Raw genomic sequence first — 19,622 nt, forward strand, 5'->3', positions numbered from 1 at the left:
CTATTGTTCTTGTTCTATAACTATTTTTTCTGCAATGTAATAGCAAATTTCATCTGCCACTTTAATCCAAACTGTTCTGTATTGCATTTTGATTTAATTTTCCTTTGATTTGGTGTTTGTTGTGTCTTCATTTTTTGTTCACTTAATTTGCAGGTTACCTCCCAGAATTTAAATAAATTTCATACTGATTGACTAAAATCCTCTTGCGTTGTTACACCAGCATAATGCTTAGAGTGTACTGTACAGTTATTGTTTCAAACTAAATTGTCTCAAGTTAAGAAACCTACAGTATTGCCATCTGGAGCCATATGACCCATGGAAAACTATGGTTTCTTGATGCAGTTCACATCCAGAATTTGCCCCACTAGCACTTACACTGGCAGTTACTATATATAAGAGGATTTTGGTCATCAGATCTGTGAATAGACTTGAGTAAAAAGCCCCACTGCAAGAGAGACCTTATTTTTTGGGGAAAGCCATTTGTTGTTGAGGCAACCTTGCCTCTGCTCAATATGTAAGCGTATTTTACAGAAACATAAAAAGTTACATTTCATCTCATTTCATTGTTTCATGTCTGACGAAGTGGACGTGTCCATGAAAGCTTACATTAAAATATAACTGTTAGTCTTTAAGATGCCACGTTTCTGTCTTGGTTTTTTTTGGGGGGGGGGAGGTCCTGATATAAAAAATTATGTACTGTCTCTGTTCACCAAAAACAAATTATGCACAATGTTTTCCCTCCAATTGCCCACGACAGAATGCGGGCCAAAATATAAGCGATCCCACTTCTTCCGTGTTTACATTCTTATTCCCGCCAATACAAGAGCCAATCACAACCTCCCACAGTCAGCTACTATCTTTTCCTATATCTGGCCTTTTCCAGGCTTTTTTGAAGAGGCGCGCCCATTTCTATTCGTCCCGTTTCCAACCCGGCAGCCCTCCTCGAGCCCTCGCCCCGCCTCCTTCTGGACGGACAATCACCTGCTCTTGCACGCAGCCCCGCCCCCACAAACAATTTAACTGACCCCGCCCCTTCCCTTTATAGCCTCGTCGGCAAAACAGAGCCACGTGCCTAGAGAACTCCCGAGTTCAAGGTGGGAGAGCCTGAAACTTCTGTTCCCGCGGCGAACGGCGTGTGATAGGCATCTACTCTGACCAATTACAAAACTGCCTTGGGTGGGAGCGTGAGATGAGGCGGATGCTGCTTGTGGGCACCAATCAGAGATGCGGAAAAGGCGGAAGTTGGAGTGGTTTGAAGTGGCCGAAGGCTTCCGTGTGGTGGAGAGGCTTCTCCTCTTTCTGTTTTCTCCAGAGGTTTCCCAGCGAGGCCTTAAGAGAGGTAATGCTTGCGCCCGCATTTGCAGCGAAGACAAGTGGGGGGAGAGAGAGGGAGGGAGGAGAAGACGACGACGACTAGGAGGTGCCTTTTGCCTCAGTTTCTTTGGGGGTGATTCCATAGGTAATATGGCTGGAGAGCTCGGTGAGTCAGGCATCTGGCTGTGGTTGGGGGTTCGATCCCGCACTGTGCCTCCTGCGAGTTAGAACCAGCCCTGCGTGGCCTTGGGCAAGCGGCACCCCGGAAAAGGCTCGCTGTAATCGACTCTGTCGCCATATGGCGATGGTTATAATAGGTAGCATGCGTCTTTGCTGTTGGATTGCGTAGAAGGGCCACAAGGCCCTCTTTTCTTTTCTTTTTATAAAAATAATGACATATTTACTGACTCGCAAACCGTCAGAGGAAGGAAATCTGCAATCTAGCGCCGGCGTCTTTTTCCCCTCATTCTTTTCACTTTAGGGTGTGCAACTCGAGGTCCTCCATATGTTGTTTGATTGTCAAGTCTTATCAGCCTAGCAGAGCCGGTTATGTGGGATGGTGAGAGATGTAATTTTACAATATACAGTACATAATAGATGTTGCCTCCCTCTGTTTTACTGGAAGTCCCCATAAAATAGGCATGTGGGCCCTTCAGTTCTTGTTAGACTGTCTTTGCTCGCTGTGGGCCTAGGTTACCAAGAACTGTGGCAGTAGGAACAATATCTGAACGGCCACATGTTCTGGGCTTTTTTCGAGGTCTGAAGGAGCCAATGTGTGCTCAGAGATTTATAAGATAATGAAGGTAATAATCAATAATATTTGATGATAATAATAATCATACAACTGCAGAGCTGGAAGGCACCCTATGGATAATCAAGTCCAGTTCCTATCAAGGAGGCACAGTGGGAAATTGAACTCCCAGACTCTGGCTCCACAGATTTACCTAAGTAAATATTGTCAGTATTGCAAAGAAATGTTACATTTCTCTTAGAAAAGAGATGCTGCCTTTCTCACTTCTCTGAATTTAATTAAGATGATTTTTTCTTTAGTTACACTAGGTTACATTATATTTTTTAGCATTATTCATCTGTTGAAATGTTACCAACCTCTCCATATTTGCTATTTTTATCCTGAAGAGCAATGGTATCTATCCCCTATCTTCTAGGGGGACTCTATATAACCCAGCTATCTATTATACCTTTCCTTTCCATGAAATAATCTGGCTTCCATCAAAATAGATTTGCTTACTTCTGCTAACCATGTGGAATTCTGGTGTATTTTAAATTGAAACTAAGTACCATGTGGAAAAAGAAGCTAATAAAATAATTTTTAATTTCTGATTCTTTCAAGCAGTACTGTGTGATTGTTCTTTAAGGAATATACATTCAAAATAAAGCTTAAGTGAGCTTATGAAAGTGGCACTGTGTGCAGCACAACTTAGTCCTGTTTTAAATTACCGAAATGAAGAGAAACGGTAAGCGAGGAAGAGAAAATCATGTGCGAAACAGCTACAGTCAGATCTACAATCCCCACCCATATAGAACTCAGCACCATTGGAACTATACAGAAAGGTAAGTAGCTGTGACAATTTTCACAGGTTTTAAAAACAGATATTTAAATTAAACAACTGTGTACAAGGTTCCCTCTAAGGTGTGTGTCTGCTACTCTGCTTCCCTTTATGCAGCCTTCCTCTTCCTCCACACACAGCAGTCGTTTTCTGCCCCTTTGGTTCCAGTCACAACAGAACCCTGCAGGGGCAAAGTCATGTGTGCAAGGGGAGAGCCCCACCCAGCGGGGCTGAAAATTAGAGGGAATGTTGACTGTGTATACATTGAAAGCAGGACCTCCTCCACCATACTACAGAAACTGACATTCTAAAGCTGTAATAAGTACTGTTGATGACATCTTTGTTAAATTGCTGGATATTTCCGTACTTCGAATATCTTGTTTGCTTTTGTTATTATCATTGATCATGTGGAGTTTCCCCCCCCCCCAAAAAAAAAAGGAAAATGAAAATTCAGAAAACTGGTTCCTGGTATTATTTTGCTACCAAGCCAAATACATTATCCGTTCCTTTCTATTACGGCATCTGATAGAAGCTTTCCTCAATTTAACCAGCTCAGTCAAAAAATGGCTTACATTGGATCATCCTGGAAAGCAGCATTGATAGACTCTGGGAACCATGTTTTTTCTTAATTGATGCTGAGTGTCTTAATGAGTGACATCCTTCAAAAGCCACCAGCCCTCTTCTTGCAGTTTAAGGAAAAGTATAGATAAGTACTGTGATATGGGTCCTGGCTAGAGATGGGGGCTTCATATTCACATATGAATATGAAGCCCCCCACACAGGTAGCCTCCCTCATTATCTCTCACCCCCAGACCCTGCTGGACCACTTACCACACATCGCACCAATCGCGGCAGTAGCCCAGCTGCTGCAGCCCTGCCTCGCTACTCACCCAGCCACTCCATGGCTGAGCAGGGAGACTCGCCCTTCTATTCCCTTGCCAGAATGGCTGGGTGAGCAGGGAGGAAGGGCTGTGGCAGCCAGGCTACTGCTGTAATTAGCAGTGACACACACTGCATGGTAAGTGGTGTGGCAGGGTCTGGAGGTGGGAGATAATCAGGGCGGCCACCTGTGCTGGTGGGCTTCATATACAAATACGAAGCCCCCTTCTCTATTCTTGGCATAGGAAAATAGTCTGACAAAATGATCTAGATTCCTTGAGTTCTTCTTGAGACAGATTACTAGGTATTGCAATACTGAATAAAAGCAGCATTGAAAGACTCTGGGAACCATGTTTTTTCCTAATTGATGCTGAGTGTCTTAACTGCAGTGGCTCATGTCTTTGAGCCACTGCATTTTAACTTCCACTCCCAGAAGCTCTTTAGAGGATGGTCAGTCACTAGGAATTCTTTACGTTTGGGTCTGAGGAGGCTTTATGGTGCTGAAGTACTGTAATGGCATTTATTGAAGTCCTTTTATTTCTTCAGTCACTCTTAACATTTCATAATGATTTTTAAGTCTGTGTTTTGTGTATGTTCCATTATTGAATTTATCTAGTACTGTACTATATTAACTTCCTTACGTATGCCATTTATATAGATATGAGCAAGTAGAAATCCAGACTTCACAGAACCCAGGTATGAGCCAAGATGAATCCCCCTCTACATCTGATATACACCAGAACTCTCCAGTGCCTGGTAAGGAAGCTCCTGAGGAAGTATCTACTTTTTTCATGAATTTGAGACTTCTATGTTTTCAATCAGTTTCTCAATGGGTATGTGTACTTGTGGCTGAGAAATATTTTAACCTGCTGTCACTTTCATGTTCATATAGTAAATTGATGGATGAGACTGCTGCCCCGTAATCAAATCTTTACTCATATACGAAACAAAAAATATAATATAGTATTGTTCCCATCATACCATGTTCGTTGGACATATGTTCTTAGACTCTGTGATGCTAGACCTGTAGTCAACTTTAGCAGTGGAGGTTTCTGTCTTAAGAACAATAATGTTAGATTAACACAATTGTGATTGTTACATGATTGGCAAATAATTCAATTTCTAAATTTAATTTGTTTATAGAATCTGAGTCTCTTCAAATACAGTGGTGCCTTGACTTACGAACACCCATACATGCAAAATTTTTGAGATACGAAAAGCTCCAGCTGCAAATATTGCTTCGACTTGCTGTCGGAGCTTCGAGTTATGAAAGAAAAAAAACACGGGGGAGGCAGGGAAAACGCAAAATTAGAAGGTGCTTGGTTTTAAAGGTGTTCTGTTTAAAAGGTGTTCTCCTGCCCTTTTTTAACCTAACAGGTGCTTGGTTTTGTTTAAAAGGTGCTTGGTTTTGTTTAAAAGGTGCTTGGTTTTAAAGTTGTTCTGTTTCTGTTTAGGGCCTCCAGATGTTCTTGGACTTCAACTCCCAGAAATCTTGGCCAGCAGAGGTGGTGTGAAGGCTTCTGGGAGTTGTAGTTCAAAAACATTTGGAGGCCCAAAGTTGGGTACCACCGGTTTAGAAGGTGTTCCCTACTACCTCCTTTCCTACCCTTTTTTTGACCTAAGTTCATCTTAGGTTAAAGTAAGAAAAATTCTCCCCCTAGTGGTAGAGTACGGATTAACCGGCTTTGCATTAGTTCCTATGAGAACTAATGCTTCGACTTAAGAAGGGCGCCTCTACATAAGAATGAAAAACAGCCGGAATGGATTGAATGGTTTTCAGTGCATTCCTATGGGAAATGGTGATTTGACTTACGAAAATTTTGATTTGCGGCCACCACTGTAACTCACATGGAAAGTAACTTAATCTGGTTAAGTTGAAAACTTCTCTTGTTTCTCCTGAGTATCATTTAGGTCAGGGGTGTCAAACTCAAATTCATCGGGGGCCGCATCAGCAGTTTGGTCCCCATCAAAGGGCCGGTTGTATCTGTACTGATGGCCTTGCAAGGACCCCATCCGGCTTGGTGGGAAAAGGAAGGAAGAGAAAGTGCCTGTGTGTGTGTGTGTGAGAGAGAAAGAGAGATACAGGAAGAGAATGTGTGTGTGTGTGTGAGAAGGAAGAGAAAGTGTGTGTGTGTGTGAGAGAGAGATACAGGAACGTGTGTGTGTGTGTGTGAGAAGGAAGAGAAAGTGCCGGGGTCTCTGTGTGTGTTTCTCTGTGTGAGAGAGATACAGGAAGGAAGAGAACGTGTGTGTGTGTGAAGGAAGAGAAAGTGCCGGGTTCTGTGTGTGAGAGAGAGACAAAGAGAGTTACAGGAAGGAAGATAAAGTGTATGTGTGTGTGAAGGAAGGGAAAGTGCCGGGGTCTCTCTCTCTCTCTGTGTGTGTGTGTGTGTGAGAGAGAGAGGGAGAGAGAGAGAGAGACATTCCCACCCCACTTCCCTTCAACCTCCCTGCAGGGGCGGAAAAGCTGCTGCCAAGGAATGTCGCCCGCTGGCCCCTCACAGAAATCAGGCCTTTTTCGAGCAAGAGAGAGAACGGAACGTCCGGGAAGGGAAGGGAAGCGAGCAACCAGCCAGCCCTCCCGCCCTCCCTCAGTTCTCTCCGCGGCTGGGTCGAACGGCCGCCTCCGACGTTACCCAACCGGGCTGGCGCATCGCTCCGCGTTCCCTCTTCTCTCCCTCTCCTCAGGGCCGCGCTGGCCGCTGCCTCCCGCGTCCCCCCAGCATCGCCTCCCTCCGCCTCGGAGCCCGGCCAGGAACTCCCACCGCTCCCCTTCCCTTCCCCTCAGGGGTGACAGAGGCAGCGCGGAGCCCCCTCCTCGTGCGGCCTTGGGAATGGCTCTTGCCTCAGGCTGAGAGCGAGCGAGGAACAGGCATGGGAGGGAGGGAGGGAGGGAGGGAGGGAGGGAGGGGGAGTGGGGGGCGGAGGGAGAGGAAAGGAGTGACAGCGCCACAGCCAATCGGAAGGAGGACGTAGCCTTGTTAACTTGAGCCATTTTTTCAATGAATTTACTTCGTGCAGGCACGGAGTAAATTCATTGGAAAAAAAGGGGGGGGAGGCTGCAAGGCTGGCGGCGGCTCCAGGGGCCATCAGACGAGGTCTGGCGGGCTGGATCTGGCCCGCGGGCCTTGCTTTTGACACCTGTGATTTAGGTAATAAAGCTATAAATTAAGTGCTTATACTGTTGTATTTATGGAACCTGCATAAAGTCTTTTTTGAGCAGTTTGGTGGGGGTAATCATCATGTGTATGAAGTTAGAATTATCATCCTTAGTGTTTACAATAACCATGTTTTCGCTTTTGCACTAATTGAACTGCATTTATGCTTGTGTGAAGTTTCAATTTCATTGGAAGTGATGTCTGAATTCTTCCTTGAGGCGGATTAATTTGTGCTAGTTTGTAGCAAAAGCAGCAGCAGTAGCTTCCTCGGTTTACACATGGTTCCCAGAGTCTTTTGTTCTTATGACAATTATCTGTCTGTAATTGTGTCATTGATTGTCTTCTGTTATGCCACATAGATTATGAAGAACATAAAACAAATATCCATCTGAGGCATCTATCCATTTAATTTCTTTCTAAGAATTACCAGGGTTTTATTATGATCCTGAAAAGAATCGTTATTTCCGCTTGCTTCCTGGACATAACAACTGCAACCCTCTCACCAAGGAAAGCATTCAGCAGAAAGAAATGGAACATCAAAGACTGAGACTCCTAGAAGAGGAAAAACATATGAAAGTAAGGAGTTGGATTTAATTTCTTTCTTAAATTTTATATACCGTGTTTCCCCGAAAATAAGACAGGGTCTTATATTAATTTTTGCTCCCCCCCCCCAAAAAAAAACACACAATGCATTAGGGCTTATTTTCAGGGGATGTTTGATTTTTTTCATGTACAACAATCTACATTTATTCAAATACTGTATAGTCATGTCGTCTTCTGGTTTGCTCTACAATGGTGGAGGGCAGGGTTTCACTTAACTGGGCTTTATTTTTGGAATAGGGCTTATATTATGAGCATCCTGAAAAATCATATTGGGGCTTATTTTCAGGGAAACAGGTAGTACTTACAAATCAGAACAGAGTTAAAAACCCTTTAGACCTGGTGTGTTTTAAGTCTATGTAGTTCTGAATGGGATCTCCAGTGTAATTTCTGTCTAAATTTCTTTTCTTTTCTGAGAAGCAAATCTTTTATTGTTCAAGCTTTAATTTAAACAGAATTCTTTGCTTACAATTTTAGTTAAACAAAACACAAATGTAATTGTGTGAAAACACATTCTTACATAGCACATGTAGGAACAATAACAGATGTGAAAAAACAGTGGGAACACAAAGTACATAAATATATTATTTTGCCATTTTAAATAGAAAACATCCAAGACTGGGCTGAACTCTTCCATCATTTTATGTAAGAGGAAGTTAGGTTTCTTTAGCTCTATCAATTATTGCAGGTAAGATTATTTAAAACCTTTTTTCTTACAAAGTTCTCTGTAATCTAAGTTTGTAGCCATACATATATCAGTTCTGTGAATGGACTTGTTTCTTACAGGTTTATTCACTTGCGATTCTGCAGCACATGACAAATACATTTGTAGTTTTTTATTGATAGTCAAACTCATTCTGAAATTTCTTTTACTCAAATTGATGGGAGATGTAGGTACGAAAATGTTTCTTGATCAGATTGTGACCTTTCTTCAACTCAAGTTATTTTTCTAAACAAGTCTGTGCTGAATGGTCTTCTGTTAGATTTAATTTAACTTTTGCTAAACCATCTGATTATTGCTGTTACTATTTTGCTGCATTGGCTGAATTCCTATTGGCATTATACATGTGTAGAAGGTTTACCATAATCACCAGCAAGAAGAGTCTTCCTTATTCTCTTCTGTAGATTGTCTGATTTGTGAATAATCAGTTTCATCATGTGGAAACCATGGGGGCTGTGGAACAGAAAGAGGAAGTCTTTAATTATTGAAAATATTCCCATGCTGGTGATCTCATTTCATTATATTTGAGCAGTAGCAATTTTTTAGCAATTGTGATTTTTGGCAGACAGACTTTCATCCCATGGCTTCCACATCATGAAATGTATTTGCAAGTTGTATGGGCTGTGGAAGAGAAACGGGGGGGGGGGGGGAATCAGTGATTTTAAAAAATGATTTAAATAATGATTTAAATAAAAATATTGATTTTTAAAGTTTAAATCTTCTGAAAATCCAATTCTTTTGATTTAAATTGTGATTTAAATAAGTATGAACTGATTAATCAATATGATTTAAATCAAATCCACCTTGGAGATAAGTGGGGAGTCTCTAATTATTTAAAATCTATCCAAGCTTTTTATGCTATCAGTTTTCCACAAGCATATTCTTGCCAATGGGATTTGAACCATTGTTATTAATCTTATAGGCAGTGCTCTCTCATAGGAGGGAGCCTTGTGGAACAGTGTTTAAAATGCTGTACTGCAGCCAAAACTGTACTCACAACCTGGTTTAAATCCCAGGTAGCTACTCAATGTTGACTCAGCCTTCTCTTATTCCAAGGTTGGTAAAATGAGTACTCATCTCATGGTGGGGAGGGCAATGTGTAGCCTGCATGATTAACTTGTACACCACCCAGAGAGTGCTTTAAGCACCATGGGGCGGTATATAAACAGCATGCTTTCTTTGCTCTGTAGTGAATTCTCCTTTTTCTCTTACTAAACCTTACAGTGGAATTAACAGATTTGGGAGTTTGAAAATTAAAAAAAAATAGCTACGTGTTAACAAGCATCTGTTTTATATATATTTTGCCTGTGATTACATTAAATAGTAATTTGATAGTTATATTTTATTGTCCTCTTCTATTTGTAGGTTGATCCATGAGTTAAAGGTGAATTGCATGCAGAGAAGGAAATTAGAAATCAAGAGCCCAGATTCCTCTGTTTCAGGAAGCAACAATTTTAAACTGATTGCAGTATGTTGATAGCCTTTTCTTAATGCTGGAATAGCTATTTAATTTTATATCAGAATAGCAGTAAGAATTATTTCTTTAAGATATGAGGGGGTGCTGGTAAGTATTGAGCCTTTCCCAGAAAAAAAATGAGCTAGGAAGCTATAAATTGCATGGTTTATTGGCCAATTTGTCTATATTTAACAATGAAAAAATCAACTACCTATGGTTTTAACTTATCTTTCATGTACAGGTCCAAAGTGAACATGGCAGCACCTCCAGAAAAGTTCAGTATGGAAGAGTGTAGGACCATAATCAAGTTCCTGTTTCTCCAAGAGAGGTGCAAAGCAGATCCATAATGAAATGTTACAACCTATGGGTGACAGTGGCCCTTCATATGCAATATTTAAACGTTGGGTTGTCAATGTCTCTGTGCCTGCAAATGTGAAAGCCATCCATAACATGATCATGGAAGACCGCCGAATAGCAGCCAGAAGTATTGCTATATATCTGAGAATATCACGTGAGAGTTGGCTCCTTTTATTATCTGTTCCCCAAACTCAAAAAACACCTAAAGGGACAACAATCTGGTAGTGTTCTGGAGGCAACTAATGCTGCAAATGAGTGGTTACACCAGCAATCGGGAGAATTTTATTTGCAGGGACTTAAGAAGCTGCAGGACAGATGTCGCAAGTGCATTGACTTGTGTGTAGAATAGCGTGGCAGTTACAACTTCCTAGCTCAGTATTTTTTTGGAAAGGCTCAATACTTATCAGCACCCCCTCGTAAGTCCATTAATATTTGCTTAAATATTTTTTAACAAATGGTAAGTGCTAGCTAGACCTGTATTGCTGGAGAAGCACTTACTTAATGTGTATAAACATGCATTTTGAGAGTATGAAGTGTTCATTGTTGGTGCCTTGCAGATGGGCTGCCTATTGTAATAATAATTGTTTGCCGTCAAGTCAGTTCTGACTTACGGTAACCCTTTTCAGTGTGTTTTAATAGCGAGTACAGTGGTGCCTCGCTTAACGAGCGCCCCGTTTAATGAAGAATCTGCATAACGATTTGTTTTTTGCGATCGCATGGCAATCTTTTTAATGGCAAAAAATCACTTTGCGATGATCGGTAAGCTGTTTCGCTTACCGATTTTCGCATAGTGATGTTTTAAAAACAGCTGATCGCGGTTTAAAAATGGCCATCTGCTGTGTTTTCGCACCAATTCCTCACTTACCGGGCAGCGAAAATGGCGGCCATATGGAGGATTTTCGCTTAAAGGTGAGTTTTTGCCCATAGGAACGCATTAAATGGGTTTTAATGCATTCCTATGGGCTTTTTTATTTCACATAGCGATGAATCCAGATAGCGACGATTTTTCCAGAACGGATTATCATCGCTATGCGGGACACCACTGTACTCAGAAGTGGTTTAACACCCCCTTCTCCTGGGAGCATCCTGGGACTCTGCAGTTGTCCCAAGGCCACACAGCCTGGCTCTTTTGGGATCCACATAGGGGAATCAAGCTCCCAGCTTCTGGCTCCACAGCCATATATCTAATTAATTGAGCTGTACAGCTAGTTATACACACATGCAAACAGAAAAAAACGTACCTTACAAGATCTTGTAGAAAGTCACATTCTGCTTTTTACAGGCAGACACGGCATATGAAAGAATATTCACTGTGAATGATGTAGAGCATGGAGGATGTAAATATGGTATTGTCAACCTCAGTGGCTTGGGGAAGGATTCTCTGACTGTGGAGATGTACGACAACCTCTACTTCACTAACCGCAAGGTATTTTTCTATCTTTTATTCAAGGTTAGAACTGATTAATTCTTTTAATTACCAGTTGAGAGTTTTCTTAATTTTCATATCATTCCTTGTAATTTTAAATCCAACAATCAACTTTGGCATTTGGCAGTACACATGATACATGGTGCTTTCCTCCAGTTTGGGCTCATGTGCCTGGGTTATACACGTTGCAGCAACCTCTAGGTGAGGCTGTTGTAGTGCATTATTGTCTGTGGAACTGTCCTTGAATACGGTTCAGAAACGTCAGTTGATTCAAAACGTCATTGCATGGCTGCTGACTAGAATTCTCCTTGACTTAAGCCATAGCACTGGCTTCCATTCTGTTTCCAAACACAGTTCAAAGTGATGATACCCTTCATAGCTTCAGGCTATCTGAGATACTGCCTACACTGGCTTGTATGTGTCAACAGAGATTATTGACAGAGGCCCTTCTTTTTGTGTCCCCAGTGCTGAAATGAGGTCAGGCCTTTTTGGTAGTGGCATTGCATTTTAGCATCATCCTAGACCTAGAGTGGCCTGTTGGCTTGCCTTCTTTCTTATCATTGTAGTACCTGATGAAAACTATTTGTCTTGGCATTTTAAACATTGGTTTCATCTGTATTAGTTTTGATACTGTTTTACTGTATTGTTAGTGTAGTTTTGTAAGTTTTTATTCTATTTTAAATTATTGTTTACAGTGTTGCAAAAGCTGCCTTAGGGTTATTTTTGAAGGTAAGACATTAAATCGGAGGAAGGATGGAGGGAATTTGTTCAAATTGCTTCTGCTCAATACTTGTTACAAACTGTCAGTTTGTCTGGCCCTTCTATAAGTATAACAGTTAAATAGTTTCAATGGGATGTCTCACTAGAAAGTCAGAACATTATTAATGCTGTCCTGTCTTGTACCACAATATTTTTCTGGCAGCACTTGCTCTTCTGTATGTCCGCTATATGTTACACATTTTTAACCTTATTTGTAATTAGGTATGGGGACACTAAGGCCCCTCTATACTCACAGGCAATAAGTTACTGTTGACTCCAGTATGCTTGCATGCAGTTTAAACTGAATTCTATCTGAGATACTGCATTGTTTCAGACAGTCATTTGCTTTGCAAGTCTTCTGTTCCAAAATGACATGTTGGGAAGTACATAATATAGTACTTCCTTTAAAATAAATCAGTGTATGGAAATTGAGACAAATGTCAGTTGTCTTTCAGGGGCTGTATAATATGAGAAATTGTCTATCAGAGACTAATTACTAATTCTTAAACTGATATAGTAGTGTTTATCTAATTGTAATTATCTGTCTAATTGCCTAATTATCTAATTGTATTCAGTCTGACATATTATCACATGCCGATTCATATTTTCTTGGTTTTCCTAGCATATTCCCTATTAGCATTTTTCTGTAGATTTGATTGCATTCATCCACTACTTTCCCAGTAGCCTTTACCTGTTGTGTTTTTATGTTGTCTCAAGGTAAATTCTGTGTGTTGGGCTTCACTGAGTCATCCGGATTCTCATGTTTTATATCCTTTCTATTAAAATGAAGTCCTGTTCAAGAATGTAACGGAGACAAGGGGAAGATCTGGCATTGCATTGCAAACGTTGTGACATATAGCAAATTGAAAGCAAAGTTTGCGTAAAGCCTTGAAGTGATTTTAAAGATAAAGAGACTGGAGAAAACTAGTACATCATCAGTGTAACAAGGAAAAGAACTCCGAGTAATTCTTAAAGTCTTGATTATATCTCTGGCACAAAGTTTCAAGTGTTCACAGACGTCTCTAAAATCTTGCCCAGTACTTTTAAATATAGTGGTGCCTTGCTTTACGATTGTCCCGCATTACAACGAAATCGCATTACGACGATCTTTTTGCAATCGCAATTGCGATCGCAAAACGATGGTCTGAATGGGGTTTTTTCGCTTTGTGATTATTGGTTCCCTGCTTCGGGAACCGATTCTTCGCAAAACAACGATTATCCTCCAGCTGATCGGCAGTTCCAAAATGGCCACCAGGTAAATAAAATGGCTCCCTGCTGTTTTCTGGGATGGATTCCTCGCTGCACAGGCACCGAAAATGGTTGCCCTATGGAGGATCTTCGCTAGACGGTGAGTTTCCAGCCCATTGGAATGCATTGAAGGGGTTTCAATGCATTTCAATGGGCTTTTTATTTTTGTATTACAACGTTTTCGTTCTACAGTGATTTTGCTGGAACGAATTAATGTAATGCGAGGCACCACTGTAAGATCATTAATTCCTTTCCTGTACAGCTCTAGAAGATTAGTTTTCTATACTATGTAGGTGCTAACTTATAATGAAGAGTGTTAATTCTGGTCTTTGTAGCTTCCCCCCCCCCTTGTATTGTGAAAGTAGGAGAAATATCACTTCTTCATCACAGTTTTCTTATGCGTTTAGCATTCATACCAATAGCTATCAGAGAATGGAACAAATGATTTCAGTGAAAAGAATAGACCCAATCATTTTAAAGAAGCCCTGTGAGGCTTGTTTTATAATGTGTTTTGCTCATTTTGTGACTGTCTTAAAGCAGCTGATTTTAGTGAAATATTTATTAGTGCTATTATAGCAGGAAGGAAGATCTGCCTCTCAGGTTGATGTAAAGGGGCACATTTTACTCCTGTGACAACTGTTAGTGCTGCCTCCTTAGTATCCTTAACTGCCTCCATCAAGCTGTGCCTTATGGGTGTTGCAGAAACTCTGGGCTGTGCCAGCTTGCTCCCTGCCTCCTTATTCAGCAACTCTAATACAGGTACTGCATGTCTATTGGTAGAGGATTATGCCGACAGATACTCTATACGTGGGTATCAATTTTCCAGCTCCTCTAATGACTTTCTGTAAATGTCATGGGAGTAAATTAAATACTAATCCTTCCCTTCATCTAAAGAGAACTGAGATTTGACATTGAATTTTATCTCTAGATATTACAAGATTGTGGTTTTTCCCCCCTAGTGAATGAGTCTGAGGTCCTCCTTCAATTATGTGTAAAAATATAGCAATCTGTGATCTTGAATTATTTTATAAAGGTTGTTTTAAGACTAAGGTGGATTAAATATGTGGGTCCAGCTGTGTATGAAGCAAAGGTTCAAAGAAAATCAAGGCAGATACTTCCATAACTATGAAAAAACATTGCAGAATGCAGGGGTGAGGTATAAGTAACAAATGTTTTCCAGATATTAAATTAAATGCCCTCCTCGTCTGCTCTTAAAATCTACCTTGACTGCTGGGATATGGCTTATGAAACATGATCAGAGCTTGTACCTGTCCTCTTCCTTGGTCCATTTAATTGTCTGAAGCATGTAATTCAGCCATATTGTTAAATGTTCCTCGCTGGAAGATATGTTAAAAACATACTTTGAAATGGGTCATGTTGCTATTCTCCATGATTCCTTCACTCTAAATCCACACTACTAAAATCAATTGAACCATATTGTCTGTTACGTGCCATCAACTGAGAATGAACTTACAGTGACCCTAATAGAGCTTCCAAGGAAAGTGAGATATTCAGGGAGCAGTTTTACTAGTTCAGCCACTCAGTGACTATCCATGGTTAAGCAGGGATTTGAAACCAGGTCTCTCTGAGTCCTAGTCTGTCACTGTATCCATTATACCACACTGCCTATTCCAGTGCATTTAAATAGTTTTAAGCGTTTAGTGTATAAATAAGGAAAGAATGGTGTGCAGTATATTTGGAGAATAAATCTAGTCTTGTTTATCATTTCACATTTCTTCCTTTACTGTTTTAGGTGACCAACCTGGAATGTTGTGTAGCTTCAAGATCTCCACAGCCTGGTCCTGTGCCTGGTGTTTGAATCCTCAGGCTGATAACTGCTTTAGCACAGGTGAGAGGAGATAACTTTCCTTTTGCATTGTGGAGCTCTGTTCTCCAACTGGCATTTCTATTTTGTTCACCATAGGTTTAAGCCGACGAGTCCTTGTGACCAATGCAGTGACTGGTCATCGGCAAACGTTTGGTACCAGCAGTGATGTCCTAGCGCAACATTTTGCTACCCAGGTAGAAGATTTTTTATGAGATAACAAACTCCTAGAAATGTTTTCACATAGTGCTAGCTGTGATTCATGATAGCTAGTGTTGATAAATATACAACAGAAAAGAACTGAAAGAGTGAATACAGTTGTCATGCAGGTGCTGCTTTAAATATTATAGTTAGTTAACCAGCTCCCTAAAGTGACTTGTCATGGTGACTAGACATTACCACAGCTTATTTGCATGCAGATCTTCAGGAACAGATCTTTATGAGTCAAATACCAGGGTTTGAATTAAAAGACTCAAGACTTGTACTAAAGTTACATAAGTTTTTGTATGGGCTGAAACAAAGTGCTCAAAATTGGAACTTTTGTTTGAATGAGAAAGTAGAACAATTGGGTTTTAAAAAGAGCCTGGCTGATCCATGTCTATATGTTAAAAAACACAATGGTGTACAATTAATGTTGTTAATTTTTGTTGATGACTTGTGCTTAATGTTTCCAGATGAATCATATGTAAAATGATTCATGCCTAAGATTGGAAAAGAGTTTCAATTGAAGCATTTGGGTGAAATTAAAAACTACCTTGGTGTAGAAATAGAACAAGATAGTGAAGGAAATTTCTTGTTAAGTCAAAGTAACAAGATAAGAAATTTGCTGAAAGAAATGCAATGGAAAATTGTAATCCTGTAAAAACACCCATACTAACAAATTTTCATAAGGAACATGAATGCGAGGAATTCTTGGAGAAAGAGTTGTATCAGTCTAGAATAGGATCTCTACTGTATTTATCATCCTAGAGTAGACCTGATATTGCAGCAACAATAAACATTGTAAGTCAGAGTGCTGCAAAACCCTTGCAAAGCACAGGAATGGTGTGAAAAGAGTGCTGAGATATTTAAAGGGAACCAGATTGTAAGTTAAAGTTAAATACATCTAACAATCTGAAATTAGAGTGTTATGCAGATTCAGATTGGGGTTCATGTGAAATTGATAGAAAGTCAATTTCTGGAATGGCTAAGTCTAGGAGAGGCTTTAATAGGCTGGGAGTCTAGAAAACAAGGTTTAGTTGCAACTAGCACAGTGGAAGCTGAGTTTGCATCATTGAGTGATTTATGTGGAGAAGTCACATGGTTTGTGCAGTTACTTAACGATGTGAACATGCAAATTGATTTACCTGTCACAGTGCATAGTGACAGCATCACTTGCATTCAGTTGGCAACTGAGGATCAAATGAAGAGTAGAAGCAAGCATATTTGCATAAAGTATTGCAATGTATAGAGTGCTGTGGATCAGAAACTGATAGATGTACAGTATTGTCCAAGTGAAAATAATATTGCAGACATTTTCACAAAGCCACTGACAATGCAGAAGCATGTTTATCTATACAATAAATTTGGCCTATACAACAATTTAAGGAGGGGTGTTGAGATTTTGATATGAATATGTATTAAATATAAATGTTGTATAGTTGAAAGTAAAATGGCTTGTTTTACCTGAGTTATGTATAGATTGTATTCATGTTTGGATATCAAGGTTTGAGATTTAATGCCGTACAGCTGTGGTACACGATGAAACTTTGTGTAACTGAAAATGAAGTTACGTATTTTCTGATTGGTCCCAGAACTGTACATAAGTCATGTGTAAAGGGGACATTTTATCTGCTGTAAGTCAGATCACCTTTTCCGATGCTTGTGTTGTATCATGTCATGTTATGCTGCCAGATGAATGTTTATTCTCTCTGTATATATGTTAATAGATTAAGTTGATATTTTACTCTCTCAGTGGCAGTGTCTATGCAAACTAGTATCTCCTTACTCTGCTAATGTTCTGAGAATACACGTTTAACCAAATTTCCCAACAGTAGCTGCTTCCCCTTTCCCACCGCAGACTGTTTCCCAGATTGTCTTACAATGTCATAATACTGTCAAGCTTCAGGGTTTGTTTCAGCTGCTGCCCCTTGCTCAACAGCTGACAACTGTTCTTCAGTGGCAAATGTTTTATCAATAGAAAATACACTTTCTCATGAAATCACTTTTTCTGCAGAATTATTCTTAAAAGATCTTGGGAGATACAGGTAAAGGTGTATTGTGATGTAAATAGAGGGCTGGATTTACATAAAATCTGGCTTCGAATGAAATTTCCTTATTTTCTTCAAACATTCTTCATATGGCTGATTAGAAAAATGAGGTGGAGAAATTACCCATATACACCATGGGTTGGGAATAAATCTAATAAGGACGTATTAGATATGTATAGATGGCGTATAGATGGCTATTAGTTATTTAGGAACCCATTTGTTCTTTATCTTTCCTAGACTCCAGTGCTGTATAATGGCTGTCGTTCGGGGGAGGTTTTCAGCATTGATGTCCGTCTGCGCAGCCATAAAGGGCAAGGTTGGAAAGCCATCCGTCTCTTCCATCATTCAGCAGTCACATCTGTTAACCTTCTGAAGGATGAGAACTACCTCATGGCTGCAGACATGGAAGGACAGGTAGAGACTGGGGTTTTTCTGTACAAAAGTTGCATATAGCATTACTGTTTTACTTTCACATGCCAAAGTTTTTAAAATTTCTATTTAAATGTATGTATTACAATATCCATCTGCAGATAAAACTTTGGGACCTGAGAAAACAAAAGTGTGTGAAAGAATATAGAGGTCATCACAATGAACACGCTGTTCTCCCTTTGCACATCAGTGAGGAAGAAGGTCTTCTTACAGCAGGTATGACACATGGTTGGGTGCAAAATGGAGTTGGCACAAGGAATGTGAAGGAAGCAGCCTCAACTGTGCACACTTTATTCTAATCTGTTCCTTGGTTGTTTATGTTTTCTTTTTTTCTATAAATAAAAAACAATACCTACTTGTATATCTAAATTGTGACAAAACTATGTGGTCAGTAGGAATAATGTGGCAAACTCTTGCCAGATATGTTTAGGATCCTGATCCAGATTTTTAGAAAAATCCCATTCCCTCCGAAAATTCTGTTCTGCTTTCCTTCATATATACTTTCAGACTTTGTATTTACTCTGTGCACTTGACTGAGATTTATGTCCTGCAGCTGATGTTATTGTACATTATTTCGAATCATCCACAATTGTCTCAGTCCTCTTAGCCCTTAGGGCTGGTCCCAAACATTTTGCTGCCTGAAATACAAGACAAAGCTCTGCCACTTCCTGCCCTCTTTACATCATGTTGAAAACCAGCCATGCTGACAGTTGACTTTGATTTCCATGTGGGCCACAGGTACCATCCTTCATCATAGCTGATGCAGCAGCCTAGAAAGTAGAGGGTTAGAGGGCAGAGCATGTGGAACATACCATTCTGTCTACAGATCCCTCAGCCCAAGGCAACCACTTCACTCTGCTTAACAGGCTGTTCCTGGAATCTGACAATGTAGCATTGAAAAGGAAAATGGGTGAAGGTTTTGTTCTAAGAAAAATAGTTCTTCAAAGTATTAGAAATTTGATCTTGATGTGTACTGTTTTTTCCTCCATAGTGGGCCAAGATTGCTATACCCGGATTTGGAATCTCCAAGATGGCCGTTTACTCCGGACTATCCCTTCTCCATATCCATCTTCCATGGACTCTATCCCAAGTGTTGTTTTCTCATCACAGCTTGGAGGTGCCCGAGGGGTCCCTGGTCTGCTTATGGCAGTCAAACAGGATCTTTATTATTTCTCGTACAAGACAGATGACCCATATTGTGTGCATGCTAAAGACACAGGCCATGCTGCTTGTCTAAGTGCTTGAGAATAAAAACGTCAGATATCTTTACAGTTCTGTGTTTTTGACATATACTGTCATTCTCAGCATTCAACGTTCTGGAGCTTCATAATCATTTTGGGATCTTTTTTTTTCTTTTCCTTTTTGCTACAGGATATTCTAGAAAAGGATTCTAGAAAATCTAAAAAACAAAATATTCAGTTCTTACAATAAAGTAAAGAATAAATTGTTTTACTTTCTCCAAGTGCTGTTAATTCTTTCTCTTTTTTCTGTACACAATCAGTGTCAGATATTGAATCCCATAAGTAAAAAATTCCAGTATTCCTGTATTCTGTGGTACACTTTCTGCAGCCTCCACACTATTTGCTATCTGAGTTTTTCCCTGGGAGACCTTAAAGGACATCCTTAGCAGAAG

At 40.2% G+C, this 19,622-nt stretch overlaps 1 protein-coding gene across 8 annotated transcripts; it reads left to right on the forward strand.

The window, feature by feature from the left end:
• The first annotated feature begins 1,052 nt into the window (after window positions 1-1,052).
• DCAF4 (DDB1 and CUL4 associated factor 4) lies at window positions 1,053-19,451 on the forward strand. 8 transcript variants are annotated; one of them, XM_020810171.3, is made up of 15 exons: window positions 1,057-1,339; window positions 1,796-1,873; window positions 2,669-2,886; window positions 4,420-4,517; window positions 7,341-7,495; window positions 8,125-8,207; window positions 9,606-9,708; window positions 11,336-11,479; window positions 12,956-13,005; window positions 14,166-14,245; window positions 15,240-15,335; window positions 15,411-15,508; window positions 17,798-17,974; window positions 18,091-18,205; window positions 18,981-19,451. In XM_020810171.3, the coding sequence occupies exons 3-15, from the start codon at window positions 2,777-2,779 to the stop codon at window positions 19,232-19,234; spliced, it is 1,563 nt and encodes a 520-aa protein (XP_020665830.2). In that variant the 5' UTR covers window positions 1,057-1,339; window positions 1,796-1,873; window positions 2,669-2,776; the 3' UTR covers window positions 19,235-19,451. The 8 variants fall into 8 exon arrangements, with proteins under 8 accessions (XP_020665831.2, XP_020665830.2, XP_020665838.1 ...); XM_020810172.3 differs by lacking the exon at window positions 1,796-1,873 and having other exon boundaries at window positions 1,053-1,339; XM_020810179.3 differs by lacking the exon at window positions 2,669-2,886.
• The last annotated feature ends 171 nt before the right edge of the window (window positions 19,452-19,622 follow it).

This window comes from Pogona vitticeps, chromosome 1 (genome assembly GCF_051106095.1).
Source record: "Pogona vitticeps strain Pit_001003342236 chromosome 1, PviZW2.1, whole genome shotgun sequence".
Classification (NCBI taxonomy): Eukaryota; Metazoa; Chordata; class Lepidosauria; order Squamata; family Agamidae; genus Pogona; species Pogona vitticeps.